The 15922-nt window shown below is 41.5% G+C and overlaps 1 protein-coding gene across 1 annotated transcript; it reads right to left on the bottom strand.

Moving 5' to 3' along the window:
* pard6b (par-6 partitioning defective 6 homolog beta (C. elegans)) lies at positions 1–15800 on the bottom strand. Its single transcript, XM_049017314.1, has 3 exons — positions 15536–15800; positions 13805–14027; positions 1–4092 (listed from the first exon to the last, which is right to left on the bottom strand). The coding sequence occupies exons 1-3, from the start codon at positions 15596–15598 to the stop codon at positions 3266–3268; spliced, it is 1113 nt and encodes a 370-aa protein (XP_048873271.1). The 5' UTR covers positions 15599–15800; the 3' UTR covers positions 1–3265.
* Between the last annotated feature and the right edge of the window lie 122 nt (positions 15801–15922).

Raw genomic sequence — 15922 nt, 5'->3', positions numbered from 1 at the left:
TTTTGATTATTAGTTTATTGTTCATCTCATAGGATTGACAATTAAACATCTGCATCTAGATATATTTTGATTTTCATTAAAACGTGATAAAAATGTACAACATAGTGTTTTGATAAGAAAATACTGACATCCAGTACAAATCTATACCTTAGATTTATATGCCAAGCAAAAATTTTAAAAAGCAATAAAAAACTAAAAGCCCATTTTTAATATATTCACCAAAAGAGGACTCCTAGTAATACAGGACAATTCACAGTTCAAAACAAGTATTTTGTAAATGTACAATTCATTCTATTCTCATAGTATTTCTGATTTCAGATACACCATTAACCAGAGTCACCTTGACAGGTGAAATGTGTCTATCTATAGGAGTATGACTATGCATCATATGAAAATAAAGTTGTACAACTAACAATGGTGGTATGTTACAAATGTTATAAAATGAGAGAAAATAATGGTATTACATTCATAGGAGAGTATGAATAATTATTAATTCTTTGAGAATAACAGTGTTTCTTAATCACTGATTTCATATAGTTTTAAAGTCCCAGTTGGTTTCATGTAGTTATCTCCAGGAGTCCAGGTGAGGGTTCACACGGTGTAGTGTCAGCTCGGGATCAGCTCAGAAATGAGAAGATGCAGAAGAGTTATTGCCCTACACCTAACCTAACCTCTGGCAGGACTAAAGTAACTATGACAGCCTGGTTAAAAGAGAGACCTGGCAAGAAGCACAGACATGAGGGTTTCCAGAGGTTTTGGCGTCAAGCCAACCTGCCGTCCACAGCTTACGTGATCGGTGAGAGTGGCAGGACGACAGCACCAATTCCCCCTTTCACCTTTAATCTCAAATGACCATGAACCTCCAGATTTCCCATTTACCTTAGAAAAGGGGATTTTACTATCCAAAAGACTGGCTAAAGAGGTAAGTCTTAATCCTTGACTTAAAAGTAGAGAGAGTGTCTGAGTTCCGAACACTAATAGGAAGTTTATTCCATAAATGTGGTGCTTTATGAGCAAATCCTCTTCCCCCAAAAGTAATGTTCTTTATTCTGGGTATGGATAGAAGACCTGCATCTTGTGATCTAAGCGTACAATTCGGAATGTAGTTGCAAATGAGGTATTACACAATGACTAGTATAATTCAGCACTCATTAACATGCTTGTGTGTTCCTCAGTCACCCCAGAGTATACAGGTATCCCCCTTTCCCTCTAAAGAACCACCCACCTCAGAGGTAAGGCTGAATAAACAGACTGAGGATAATCAGAGTAATACCCACTGCACTGAGGTCTGAGATCTGAAAGGGAGACTCTCATATATTCTGGGCCTTTAAGTCTGATACCCATTTCTTTAGTAAGAATAACGGCCTCATTCCACTATATAAATGTTTTGAGGACCTAAGCAGGGTTTCATTCACAGTCCTCACTTTTATGGTCAATTTATTTACAGACAAATTTGAAAATCTACACAGCTTTCGGAAATATAAATAATGCTATAGATGTCGATTTTATCACACCCAAACACTAGCTAAATGACATTTTTCATTAAAGTGTATAAACTGAGAATACTGGTAGCACAAACGTTTAAGTACAACTGGGAAAAGCACTCTGCATTAATGATTATCGCTAAGCTTCAAAAATCTATCACTGATCTATTATTCTATTATCATCCTTAAATTTTGGGGGTAAATTTCATATTCCATTACATAATATTATATTATGCAGAGAAAGAGCATAATTTTGAGTTGTTTTGGGAACAAATTAGAAATTTTGATTCACCATATAAATTAAAAGGAATAAAAAAATATTGGCCCTTTGTTTAGTCTATTATGAAGACATACCTGGTTTTATCAGACAATTCAGGGGTTTGTCTCAACAAATTAGAGCAACTGCAAAATGTAGATTTGCTATGTCAAATTAGTTTTACACAAATAACAAGGTAAAAGTTTTGCATCAAACATCTGAGAACAGAGCACCAAAACAATAATATGCAGTATAAACTTATAAGACAAAAAAACAAAATTACAACTTCTGCTGATGCCAGTACAAAGTTCCTTCAGATAAGCTGTAAAGGGATATAGGAGGTGGATACAGGAATTCTTACGGTGTAAAATTTATATTTTACCAAGTACAGCAGTCTGTCACAGACAGGAAGTCTTTGCCTCAAGAATATCTTATGCTCCAGGAGAGTGCTCTAGTAGTAAGTTTTACTTACTGGTTTTATCAGTTTAGTGTAAAGAAAATGTTCATCAAGTGTCCAGACCTTACCAATCAGTATAATTCTCTAAAAATGTGTCCATGTGCAGGAATGGAAGTGAGGGTTAGGGTTAGCCAAACTCAGAGGTGAAGATCACCAAGCAGGATTGGGGGTGGGGGGGGGTCCTTATCTTTAGGAAACCTATGAATGTGGTCTTGCTCCATAATATTGCATTTTACAAAAATATACAATAAAGACCATTCCTACCCACACTTATATGACAATTAGACAAAGTAAACCAGTTTCCAGCATTCATATGCAGCTTTTCAGGTAACCAGGCAGAATGGTTTGCCTTTCATCAGCAGGAAGGGGGGGACTGATTGTTGTTTCTCTTGATATGAAAACAATAAAACTTCACAACATTAGCCTATGATCTCTCCTATCAGGTGGAAAAGTGGCTCTTCTCTTTCGGTTAGAAAGAACAAAAACTGAATTAAAACTAGCTGAAATAATACCAATATAACCATGGAGATGTAATAAACTTGTGTTCCGATTCAATCATCACAAGAACAGGCAAAGGCTCAAGCATCCTTGTTGGTAAACAAATTAGTTGCACTGTAAAAGTTTCTTATGGAACTAAGTCCAAGATTAAATGTCATTAAAAATTAATGACTGAATTTGTTAGAGAAGGAAATTGTGGCATCAAGCCTCCAGTTTAATATTAAATTCAGAGCTTTCCTAACTTTACTACTAATATTGTAAGCTTTGCTCTTATTTACTGAGGGAACATTTGGGTGGTCAGGGGAGGAGCTAAGGGACTATTAACTCACAATTTTTGCCTACCATAATCAGGTGGTTGTCCTGTAAAAGTAATGCACAGGGGTAAAGACAGTCACTAAAAGTCTAAAAATGTTTGTAGTTGTCTCCAGTCTCAAAGCATGAGTAGCGCCCCCATTACAGAATGACTCACAACTTCCTTCGCCCCATTTGCCTGGTCAGAGTGCTATGAAGGAAGTAGTAGTGCTCTGTCCTATGGCACGTGTTTTTGGAAAGGAGCACCGGCGGATGACCCTACAACGTGATGATGGTCCCGTCCTCCTCCAGGCTGCGGCACTGTGGCGTTCTCTGCTTGATGTCCAGGATGCCCAGGGAGCTGCTGCCTGAGGGCTGCAGGCCCAGGTGCAGCTCGTAGTGAGGCAGTGAGGGCACGTCGCGTCCAGTTGAGGCCGAGAGGGGTATGGGCTGGGCCTCACCACCAGCCTCAACTACCAGGTCCTCGTCGTCGCTCTCTAGGTCCTCGGGCCGGAAGTTCTGGATGATATGCGTAACAGAGGTGGCCCCAAGAGCGGCACAGCTGTGCTGGCTGGCCCCACTATCGGAGGAGCGGCCCGAGCTGCCCGAGGCCCCACTATTGCGCACCACGTTGTTCCGCTGATTGGCCGGTTTCACTGTAATGATCAGGTTGTGGCTATTGGCGATCATCATGTCCGTCACTTGGTCCAGCGACTTGCCAGACACCTCGATGCCGTTGACCTCCAGCACCTCATCATTGACAGCCAGCAGGCCCGTGCTCTCGGCCAGGCCTCCCGGTACCATGCGAGAGATGAAGATACCAGGGGCTTTCTCTAAGCCCTGTGGTGAGACACGCACGCTGAACCCGTCACGGATGTAGAAACCCAGGGGCTTCTCCTGGCCGTGCTTGTAGAGCCGCACACGCCGGTGGGTCTCCGGCAAAATGTCCACGTCAATGATGGAGGAGACGGGCCGGAAATCCCGGGGTAGGCTGATGATCACTGGTGGCTTCTTGCGGTGGTTGTCTGGTCGTAGCAGCACAGCAGACAGAACGGTTTTCTTTCGGGTCATATAATCAGTGCCAAATGCCGAGTAGTCAGCCTCTTCTGTAGGTAAGCAGAAAACAAGGAGAAAGAGGAGTCACACTCACAGGCGAGGTTAGCAAGGGTTAAACCAGGGAGACCCAGATGAACACAGACCAGAGCCAGGAACCTTCTACCACTAACATGTGATCATATAGCTAACTAAAAACTGTAATATGACTTCATATGAAATTTACAATACATCTCCACAGACACCCTGCAGCTACTCTGAGACCCCAGTGAGTTATGGATATCAGGTTGAAAATGCCAGGACGTTTCTGAAAATCACAACCCAAATCCATAGCTGAAGTCAAGCGGCTTCACAAATTTAGCTGTGACATTGGACAAGAAAGAGGGGACTGGTCTTAGATAAAAAAAAAGATCACTTTTAGTTTTAACGGAAATGTTTGAAATTCCCAGGAAACATACATATACAATACTACCTAGTTATTGCGAACAGGGTAAGGTGTTTAAGGAATCTGATCTTGTGATGAAAAAAATACATGGTTAACTCCCAAGGGGGGAATCTGCATTGTACTTGAATTCCTGCACTCATGAAGCTGTACAATACTGTAACTGGAATCCACGTTAGCTCTTTAAATGTCCCGCATGCCTGTGTCACTCCAATCCAGTACCACATACATCACACACCCAGACATGTAATTGGAGCAAATACCCAGCTTAGTCAAAAGTTCAACCCTCTGGAGGCTTGCTCCTTGGCAGTCAATCATCTACCACTCATGCTGGTGGGCAGCTACTGATAATGAATGAGTCTTTGGGAGCTCCTTTGCAGTGTCTCACTTTACTCCACCATCCTTCATCCCTCCACTTACATTCCCAGGTCTACCAAAGAGACATTAGATCTCATTAAGCTGAACAAGACTTAACCTACACCTAAAGCTCCAGAGTGACTGCAAAGAGCTCAGATAAGACCAGGCTCAGGGCTGCCTCTGCATTCACCCAAAACACACTTTACCTTGTCAGGGTACACATGATTTCAAACCTAACTGCTGTGCATTGTAGGTATACAATGGTTTTTTGCCCAACCTACCTGTCTCACTACCTACTCTAGAAATATTGAAAGAAGATACTAACACTCACACAGGAGAAGAACAGATCTATTATAATCAGCAAGTATGCAGCTGTGAGCCTTTAACACCTGCAACACCAAGAAATGCATGCAGACTGGAGGAGATGATAGATATCGTACTGCAGTGCCCAATAAAGGGAACTGCATGGTCTCCAAGTCGCTCTTCATTAAACCACTGACAAAACAAAGGATCCACTGTGCCTGAGGGGTTTTGAAGGGGCTGGCTGGAAGCATTTCAGAATAAAAGGAAAACCTGAACTAATCGTGCAGTTTACTGAACTGTTAGAAAAACACACACTAACTCATACAAGCACATTGCACAATACAGATAAGGCCCCAAGTGGGCCACTTAAAACACTTCATATGGATTTTTGTCACTAAATTTTCCTCCATCCCTCTTCTCATCCTTAGTGAGATGGTGCAGGACCTCCAGGTCACGTTACCATACACAGAAAACCAGACCAGCTACTCGGTCACCCTGCTAGTTATCCATCCGAAACTGCATTAGCTTCTCCTCTATGAGGACCTTCAAGCACAAGTGGCCAAAGTCTACTCTGAGCATCACGGGCGAGCAGTGGAATTCAAATCACCCTTATCTGCAGTTTCGCTTTCGCTGGTTTCAGTTACCAGTGGTCAACAAAATATTAAATAGAAAATTCCAGAAATAAGCAATTCATAAGTCATAAATCGCATAAATTGCATGTCGTTCTGAGTAGCTTGATGAAATCTCACGCCATCCCACTGGGGATGTGATTCATCCCTTTGTCCAGTATATCCACACTGTATATGCTATGTCCCTGTTAGTCATTGTCTCGGTTATCAGATTGACTGTATCATAGTGCTGTATATTGATATAATTGTTCTATTGTATTATTAGTTATTGTTGTAAATTCCTTAATGTGCTTAATTTATAAATTAAACTTTATCATAGGTATATATGTATAGGAAATAAACACAGCATATGTAGGGACTGGGTACTTTAACTGACAGCACATGTAGCACAGAAACACTGACTTGGTAGCTGGTTACTCACACAGGACACCCTCCATCAGAGATATAGAGGTTGAAGAGAATGAGGCCACACTAATGCAGACAGCCTTTCAGCACAGGTATGCAAACTCTAAAAACAAAACGGCAACTTTTCCCTCCAGGGATCAATAAAGTACCTTGTCATCCATGGCAAATAAATTCACCAGTTTTCACAATGAGAGCAACATGTCACCAGTGACAGACACTGGGTAAAAAATGGCTCTCTGGGAAATGTAAAGGAGCCCAACTCCACACCTCAGCAAACAGGCTTCATGTGCACATGTGGGACCAGGCTGGGCCTCAGCATAGCTTTTCCCTTGGCTGTTGGTCCATATTTGACAGTCCTAATAGACTCCTTGCAATTTACAACAGCAAGGAATCCTAGCATGTGATCCTGTACAATGTTGAATATGCAGGACTGCTTTAAACTGCTTCAATGAGAACAATTATCATGAAACAATGTGATCATGCAGCACTATTTTAGCAGGGGGATTAAAACCAGAAAAACCCGACAGCAAGGCTCAATTTCCTGGAATACAGTAGTTCTGCACTCAGGAATGCATGGATAATAATCTAACAATTAATAATATGCTTAATTCAATAAAATGTAATATATCACGTTAATGTTTGACATAGTTATCATGTTTGTGCACATTCCAGAAATACTGCCAAACCAGCTCCAGGCAAACTGAGCTTCATTTTCACTAGCCTGTGCAGCTGATTGATGCTGGAATTGTACACATCCAGGCAGTTGTATCACCCGCTGACCATCGACCATCGACCATCTGTATTTATGAAAAGTAAACAGACACCCCCCCCCCAAAAAAAGCATGGTAAACATATCCAATAAACCTCAGTTATTGCTTCTCTAATGAACTGAATTCCTGAAGTGTTCTAGTACTGCACATATTTCTTAAGCAAAGAGAAGACTGAGAGAATGCTGCACTGATAACTAGGGCTGGCAATGTAGAGGGCAGGGGGAGGATACATCAGGAAAGAGCAGAGACCAGCAGCCAGGAGGAGGCAGGGAAACAGGAAAAAGGAAGCGAGGTACAGCGTTGAGCAGCATGCTCACATGCCCCAGGCCTGCTCTCAGACGCACACATGTGCAACCCCAAAACCACAAACCTGGTGCTCGGGACGCTTTCCACTGTGCAGAGAACCAACTGCTGGTCTGCAGGGTTTCACATTACAGTGACAGAGATGCCAAAAAAGCAGGTTAGGCTGGCCCATGCTTGAATATACCCTTTGTGTGTGTATGTGGTATATATTACATTGTGGGGACCAAATGTTTATTAAAAAAAAAAACAAAAAAAAAAAACATAATTTTGATGTTGTGGGGAGCATTTGTTTTGTTCCCAACGAGGGGAAGCTCGATTTTATAAAAACCTGTGACTGCAATAAAAATTAATATATATCATTTGGTTACGATTAGGGTTAGGCCTGTAGAAATGGATGGACAGTCCCCACAAAGATATGCATCTAAAACGTGAGAGAGAGACAGAGAGAGAGAGAATTAAAAACAATCAAGTCGCACAGTGTAAAGCCCATCAAGCCAGGGAAAGTCAGATGCCATCCCCGCCTGTGCCATTCACCTCTGCCTGTGCCACCCATGATGCCATCTAGCACAAATCCCTTCTGATCCTTTACACTCTGTATTTGTTTGCCTTTACCAAGCAGATGTCTGCACTGCATGCGACGTGGAGTCCTTTTATCGGGACATTGAGCACTAGGCCACTACAGCTTGCATCTCTGGCTCCACTCCTGCCGATTCTGCACTTTCCTGCATCCCCAGTCAATCACTCAATGAGCAGCTGCTCTATACTAAAGGGTCATACAGACTGTTGCAGCGAATAATGACCGGCATTCTATCAGACCATGGTTTCCAATTTCGCCCCAATCAGACAGGGCCCCTGCTTACCTTTGTCTGGATTTTAATGAGGAGCATGAGTGCCGGTGTGCTTGTGGCGGGGGGGGGGGGCTTAAGAATAGAGTGGCGGGCAGCATAGGCACTGTGCAGGCAGAGAGGGGAGAACAGAGGGCTCTTTGTGGGTTGCTTTTAATCTACTGGGTTATCAGCTGCATAATGAGTTTCAAGTCAACATCCTTCACAAAAAATATCTTGTATTATTAAATAACACTTCAGATTAGTTTGAATGGTGTGATACTGTAGAGATGTTGAGCATAGTCACTACATAAAGGAAGAATAATCATTTCATTCCTCTCCCTTATCTTTGGTGGGGTTGGGGAAAGGCTTTTCCCCCACACTTCACAAATAAAAGACCAAAAAGAGGAGGAAACAAATACTGCAGCCAGAATTAAGTTCTAAATAAAAGGAATGCCGGTGGGAGTTGCCCTTATGGATAAGATTACTAGATTTGCTGATTCCTGTAAAACCATTTTCTCCAATGTTCTAAAATACACTGAAGGCCTTATTATAAAAGTATGCTTGCTACATGAATATAAGAAATACATGAATCCCTAATTGTTATACAACATTTCTGTACTGGTTTCTGCTTATTGAGCTTCTTTGAAATAGCCTACATTCTACATGTATTCTGCTTTATATAAATATAATCATACATTTAACAACTTCATATTTGCCTAATGCATGATGCAATATTCAGAAAACATTCCTAAAAAGCTGTTACCAACTTCATATTTTTATACATATGAATGTTCATCGCCATCATTGCAGTGACATGCTACTCGTCTGGGAATCATTATAACTGGACTCGCACGTAGGTCAGAGTGCTTCCTACCTCACACTGCTGCTGTGACATTATTACCTAAATATATACTCCGCACTGTCCTTGTAAGACAGCTCACCAAACCCACACGGATAGCAAGACAATACAGGGTCACTGATAAGTAAAGGCCATGAAACTTAATGAGGCCCAACTCAGTAATTATTTAGTATTGTTCTTCCGTAAAAGGATTTCCTATGCGTCAATCAATGTTACTTTAAATAAATACAATTAAAATTTCATGCATGGGCTAGTACTAAATACTTTGCTGAGTACCAATTAAATATCCCAACAAGCCAGGTGATCTGGCAAGATATCTGAAGTTAGCCTTTGGTAGTGGACAGGTTAAATTTTGAGTCTGGTTAAAATAAATCAGAACCTGTCAATGAAGACACAGGGCATAAAACAGGACAGAATCTTCAACAGGCTACCAGTAGATTGAAAAAGAGGGAAAAATCTCAATGGTTCAGCAATTATCAGACCAACGGTGAATCACCTTATACAGTGCTCACAGAAAGTCTTGAGATGCTTCCTTGATGTTAAACACTGCTTGTCAATGGACTTTCAATATGAAACCAATAAATTAAATATTTTTTACAGCATTCCAAGACTTTCTGTGAGCGCTATAACTCCTTATTTCTCTGATTGTTCTAACTCACTCAGTTCACTGAAGTAACACAAATATTAAATGGTGTAATGTTATAATTTATGCTGCCAGCCCATCTTAACTTGCATACCATTCCTACATAATAGAAGCTATATAAATATTCAAAATATCAATATTCATAACATTCTTCCATCCTACACATGGTCACATGATTCTCCAGCAATTTTCCAAGTCGAGAACTTCTGTAGTGCTCTTGTTAAATAAAGTGAAGAAAAACTAAAAAGGTAGCATTTTACAATAAGGCTACCCATATAAAGGGTTTATGAATGCTTTATAATCTGGTTAATTAAGTTGTAACACTTTGTAAATTATTAATAGACCATTTAAAATATATAACACTTTTTTTTTTTTATTAATGAGTTACTGCCATTTAGAAGTGGCAAAAGGGAGTCAACTTTAATTTACAAAACAGATATAATTCATTATTGTTATATAGCCATACACCATGGCCCGGCCTGTGTTAGAAAGCAACACTGAGCACACAGGCACAGATCCAGATAGACCAAATGTTGTGCTCCAGTTTCCAGACTGAGCCCGCCTCTATGACATGTAAACACACCTTCTGCAGACAGACTCCATTCCTGTCCAATGCCTAAACGGGAGCGGTCACAGAACACCTGTGTTTCCTTATTTTATTGGTTTTCGTGGTTTTTTTTTTTTAACGGCAGTGGAGACCCACCCAAAACCGGTTCATCGATCACAGAGCAGCACAGGAATTTCAACATTGCTCTGTCATCACTTACAAAAGTGTTTGGCGTGTTATTTTGTTTGTCACATACAAGCCTCTAAACCATGGGCTCTTTTTTTAAGCTACAGGCACACAAAGCTGTCTGACTCATATCTACGCAAGTTGTCCGAATTTGTTTCGCATTGTCTAGCAGTGACATCACAGTGTCATAAATCCACCACCCACAGATTCCCAGGCTAGTATGGTTATCCAGAAAAGACACATCAATCCCTGGTGCCAAAACTGCATTTTGAGGGGGAAAAAAACTCAATGAATGGAACACATTTACTTGAAGAGTAAAGACAGCAAACTGTGATCCAGTAACAGTTTTGATAAAATTAAGACTTCTAGGTTTCATCGAGTGCTTCAAAATGAGAATGCAAGAGAGAGAGTGAGAGAGACAGAGAGTGAGAGAGAAAGAGAGAGAGAGTAAGATGCTTGAACTGGTAACTGGGACATTCCATTGCACTGTATGAACCATTCTGGGTCAGGTGATTTGCCAGCAACTGTGTGGCATGACCCCAAGGTCAACCTGCATTTCTGTAGTACCACAGGAGCCTACGTCAGGGGAGGACAGAGCAATCACTGATCAGACAGAGTCACTGCCCAGCTGACATAATACACCTCTTCCAGTGACATGGATCGCTGTCTGAACTCCATCGTTCATGGTTGGAAAGGAAAGTTGATAAAATTCAGTAATTCAGTGCTTAATATAGGTACCTTTGGGAAGTTATATACAGCAGGTAGCTTATCACTGTTAACTGTAACAATTTTGTAATGCTGGGAATGTTATTGAGGCAATTCAGGTTTATGCACTTGGGTCAAAGTTTGTCCCACAACATTAGCGGACTGGTCAAAAGTTCACTTCCTTAACTGCTTTGCTCTGTTGCCTTTACTGGAGAAGGTGACTGGCACCTCCAGTTTTCCTGTGTCAAATTCACACAAGTTTTACACTATAACGGCTGAAATTAATTTCTTATTAAACAACAAAAAACTAAATGCTGAATTCAAAGGAAAAAGGCAGCACATTTTCAGTCTCAGACGGTTAGAATTTCAAATTTCCAATTATACCAGTTCTACTTAACACAGCTGAAGAACTGTCACTGTTGAGTCGTTTACGTCTTCCATTTGTTACAGCCATTTGCCATTACTACATATACAGTTTAGGTTCACAATAAGCCTGGAGCCTATGTCCAGCCCAAGGGAGAACACACCCTAGATGGGGTACCAGCTCATCACAGTCATGATGATTTATGATCACAAAGGGTCACCAATTTGGCCATAATGCCACCTTTGGATTGAGGGATGAAACTGATGGTGTATGGAAATCATGCAAACTACATACACATATATACAAGCTGAGGTCACAACTCAATCAAGCTACCCTTGTTATACCAAATAAAATAAAAATATCCATTATACTGTTTTACAAAATGACACTGTTTCCCCCAAAACAGATAATTTATCTGAGAAACAGACTGTTTACCGTAGCTGAATACAAACCTCTGCCATTTTGTGCCAAATTGTTGTACACGTTGAAATTCCACAAAGAGTAATGAATCTAGAAAGCTAATTAATTTCATTAAAACTAAGCTAAGAATCTAATTAAAATACTTGCTTATTACCTTGAAAACAAGAAATCGATCCCTATCATTGTACATATACATCTTACATAGATGACCTCCTGTAATTTCAGGTCATGAGGCATTTAGAATTTTGAGGAAAGAGGAGCCAATTGGATGACACCTCCCTGATGAGGGCGTTCTTGAACAACCTGGTGTGGTACAATAATATCTAGATTATGTTTAACGTAAGCAAATGATTTAAGGATTTGTGCTTGCACACAGGCAACAACAATTTTCAACAAACTTCTCAAAATGCAGTCTTCATTTCAGGAAATACGTAAATGAAAGGGAAAAATACTGCCGAGAAGAGTTATGTTGTGAAGAAATAACAGGAGACGTGTGTGCTGCTCTTATCTGGATTGACACTGGCCATTTAAACTTGCAAAGTTTTTTCTTTCTTTATTCTTAAAAAAAAGAAAAAAAAGGAAACTATGACACAATTGAAATGTTATACAGACACATACCAAACTGACAGACCTTCGTAAAGAGATTGCACTCAAGGCACCGCACCACCAGGCACCATAAAGGGAGGGGGGGCAGAGGGCAGGCCCGCTGTATGTGGCAACAAACCAACCACTCACATCTACGCGCCTCTGAACTGCTACCATAGAAACAGGTAAACAAGCCAGGAACTGGCTGGTGACACGCCAGATATCCAGACGCTTGTCTATTTGTGCACGTCTACATGTGTTCAGGAACGCAAACTACTTCAATGCAAACTTATTCAAATAACAGTAATCAGCAATAAACCTCCAATGTCATAACAAACCTAGATCACTACAGCTACAGCAATGAAAGCATATTCCGCCCATAATGTACCAAATACTTTATGAGGCTGGGTGACACCAATGCAGGTTCACAGGACTACTTAAAGGCAATGTGTACTACCAGCAGCTTAACTAGCTGTTCACAAGCTGATTCATCACAACATCAGAGACAAAATGAAGACTATTTGTCCAGTGTGGGGCTTTTCATAAGCAGACTACTATAGTAATGCCGCTGCGGTGTGTCTCACAGCAGAGAAACAAAAGCAAACAGCTGCACGACTGATGACCTGATAAATGAATTCAGAAAAAAAAGAAAACAATGAAGTGTGATGGGTCAGAGAGAAATAATATTAAGGGAAGGATGCAGAGTCGCTTCTCATAGCTCTTCCATCTTGTGGCATAATAATGGTGCAAGGCACATGGCATTGTAGAGTGACCCCTGTAATCCCTTCCTGACAAACTGGATTAGCATCTACAGGTCATATGGCACAGTGAGGCATCTTAAACATGCTACTCTAAACTCACTGTCTTTCAGCGTTGCCAAAATATTCCAGATGAACCCTTAATTGGGTCCAGACTACTGGCTTTGCATGAAAAAATTATAAATAGTCGAGTAACATTGCAGCGCATAGCCCTAACCCTAACATTGCAGCACATAACGATAACCCGATGCTATTGCAGAAGAAAAACTTAGCAGAGCATGTGATACCCCCCCCCCCAAAATGAATAATCTGACATCTCAACCAACCCATACTAGGACAAAGGAATTTGGTCAACTGCCCCACAAGACAGTTTTTTTTGTTGTTGATGCGTCTGATTTTAGAAGAATTGTAGAACATGTTCAGAAAAACAGGGGAAAGGATCCAATGTCTTTCATACTTAAAAAAATCATCACCAGCTTTAATCTGGGGCTGAGCTTTGCTTCTCTCAAAAAAAGGTTTATCGTACTGTGCTTATTCAAGCCAGTGCTTACTGAACACGGGTCTAGCTTTGTCACAGTAAATAAAACAAAGTCTTAGGGAATAACACCTGTAATCTATTTTTTTAAGAGAGAGAAATGTTAACATGTCGCAATGTCCCCTACCTTTTCTCTGAAGGAAGAGCCGCAGAAGAGGGTTGGCGGTAGAGATGGCCTTGTGGTAGTTGTCATCATTGTTGATGGGAAGCAGGTCCCCGTGGACATCTGCATACCCCACGAGCAGGTCCACGTTTGGAATGCGGTGCACATGTTGCAGCAGACCATAGAACTCATCAAACCGACCTGGTTTTGCCCGGTCAAGGGAGAACCGACGAAATTCTGCACCAAACTGCAATGCCACAGAACCAGAGATGCGGTCAGTTACAGGCTGTACTTGTGGGCATAAGACGACTGCTACTCAGGTCCTTCTATCTTCAAAACCAGACACATAACACTATCAAATGATAAGGAAATCTAGTTATGATTCAGCTCCAAAATATCTAGCTGAAGAAGTATGTGCACTGACTCGATGAGATACCACTGTCTGGTGAAACCATACCAGTGTATCATACTGTTTTTATACAGATCAGTCACAACAAACCGAGAGCAGTTAATTTACATGCATACATACAAACCTAATCAATTGACTGCTTGACGAATCAGCCACTTCTACTCAATTTAATTTTATTACATTTATTATTTCGATTCCAACGGAATAACTGGAGAGCGTTGCCTACTAACCTCAATGCCGTTTTACAAATGGACCTTCAATGGAAGTGATCGTCACTTTCCTTTTTCCCATATTCACCTCACTATAATTTTCACGATCACTAGTCATCGTAGATGTGTCACAACGTGAATAAGGCACGGATTACGCCTTCAATATGAACTTCAGTTATGGCACGCGTTTTCCTGAGGTAAGGCGGCACACAGTACGTGAAAACAAAATTGGAAAAAGGCTAATAATCCATTTTAGAAAAATACTGGCGATTATGATGTATTTTATTGTGCCTGTATAGCGCTAACGCAAGCTTTCAAAAGCACGCAAATCATATAATCTGTCAATTAGATTCAGTACATAAATATTAAGCAACTATCAATCTGACACCGTTAGGGACCAAAATGTTCCGAAGTCATTCGCTTATTTACAGCAAAACACGGGAGAACTAAGAACAAAAACCAAATGGAGAACAGGCGAAGATTAAAGTACATCTAACAAAGCAAAGGGACACGCTAACCAGCGCTGGTCATGCCTGACCGGTTAGAATAAACGAGCAAACCAGTCACGGTAAAAGGACGAAATCTTCAAGAACTTGGGTTAATTTATGAAAAGCTCTTCGGGAAACTTTACATACTGAGCTATAATAAAGGTAAACACAACCCCGTAGTTCCAGAAATACCACACGCATCATTTACATAAAAACTCCAAGGCATCAGAAAACCATTCAAGATGGTATTCGTATATGTCGGCCGTATGTTATTGCGCAGTGATCGGTTGAAAGTTTGACAGCGAGACCTGACTGCTGCGGCAGTGATACCGAGCCCGGTAGGCGCTTCTGGAACGGGGCAGCGTAGTCAACGCCTAATGGGCTGGGTCAGAGCCCGGTAACGGCGAAGCGTCTATATACGCTTCGAGCCACGGTTTAAAAGGGACACACCGACGCCTTCATTTATAAAAATGTCTACAATGAGCTATGGCAACAACGTTTGGTACTTGTCGATAGTCGCCCTTGTATCACCTCGGTGGTAAGCCCAATGCATCTGTATTTAGTCGCATAATCAGCTAACCTTTCCGAAGGTTTTATTTCCCCAGAACGCTAACAGTACGCTGGACGTCTTCTTTCCGACGATACCAACCTTGCTCTTCACCTCCACGGCGCTCAGAGTTCGGCTGCTCGACGCTCGGTGGTTTTTATTCATCTTTCACAGCCAGGACCCTCCCGCAGCTCGCTGTTGCCCTCTCCGGGGCTCCCCTCTTTCCCTCGCACTCCCCTCCTTTGCCTGAAAAGGTCTCCGGTTATGCAGTATCCGAAGTATACCTCCCAGGCCGCTTCAGCAAGTCTCCTCGCTGTTCTCGGAGTAGCCGACTGTCCAAACGGGTTATCCACATAAAACTCAGATTCACGGTGACGCCTTACGCACCCAGGAAACGCCCCCAAATCTTACGCGCAGCCTCGATTCGAGCGGGCGCGTTCCCGTCACCCTTCACGTTTCGTTACCGGCCACCAACGCGAAGATGCTCCT

Source organism: Brienomyrus brachyistius, chromosome 6 (genome assembly GCF_023856365.1).
Source record: "Brienomyrus brachyistius isolate T26 chromosome 6, BBRACH_0.4, whole genome shotgun sequence".
Classification (NCBI taxonomy): Eukaryota; Metazoa; Chordata; class Actinopteri; order Osteoglossiformes; family Mormyridae; genus Brienomyrus; species Brienomyrus brachyistius.
The sequence above is the reverse complement of the archived record's forward strand: the minus strand, read 5'-3'. Positions and strand labels throughout refer to the sequence as shown.

Coding starts and splice junctions, on each gene's coding strand:
- pard6b (XM_049017314.1), bottom strand. CDS start 15,598: ATGAATAAAAACCACCGAGCGTCGAGCAGCCGAACTCTGAGCGCCGTG. Junction 14,028..15,535: donor CCGTGGAGGTGAAGAGCAAG/GTTGGTATCGTC, acceptor GTGGCATTGCAG/TTTGGTGCAGAATTTCGTCG. Junction 4,093..13,804: donor GCTCTTCCTTCAGAGAAAAG/GTAGGGGACATT, acceptor GCTTACCTACAG/AAGAGGCTGACTACTCGGCA.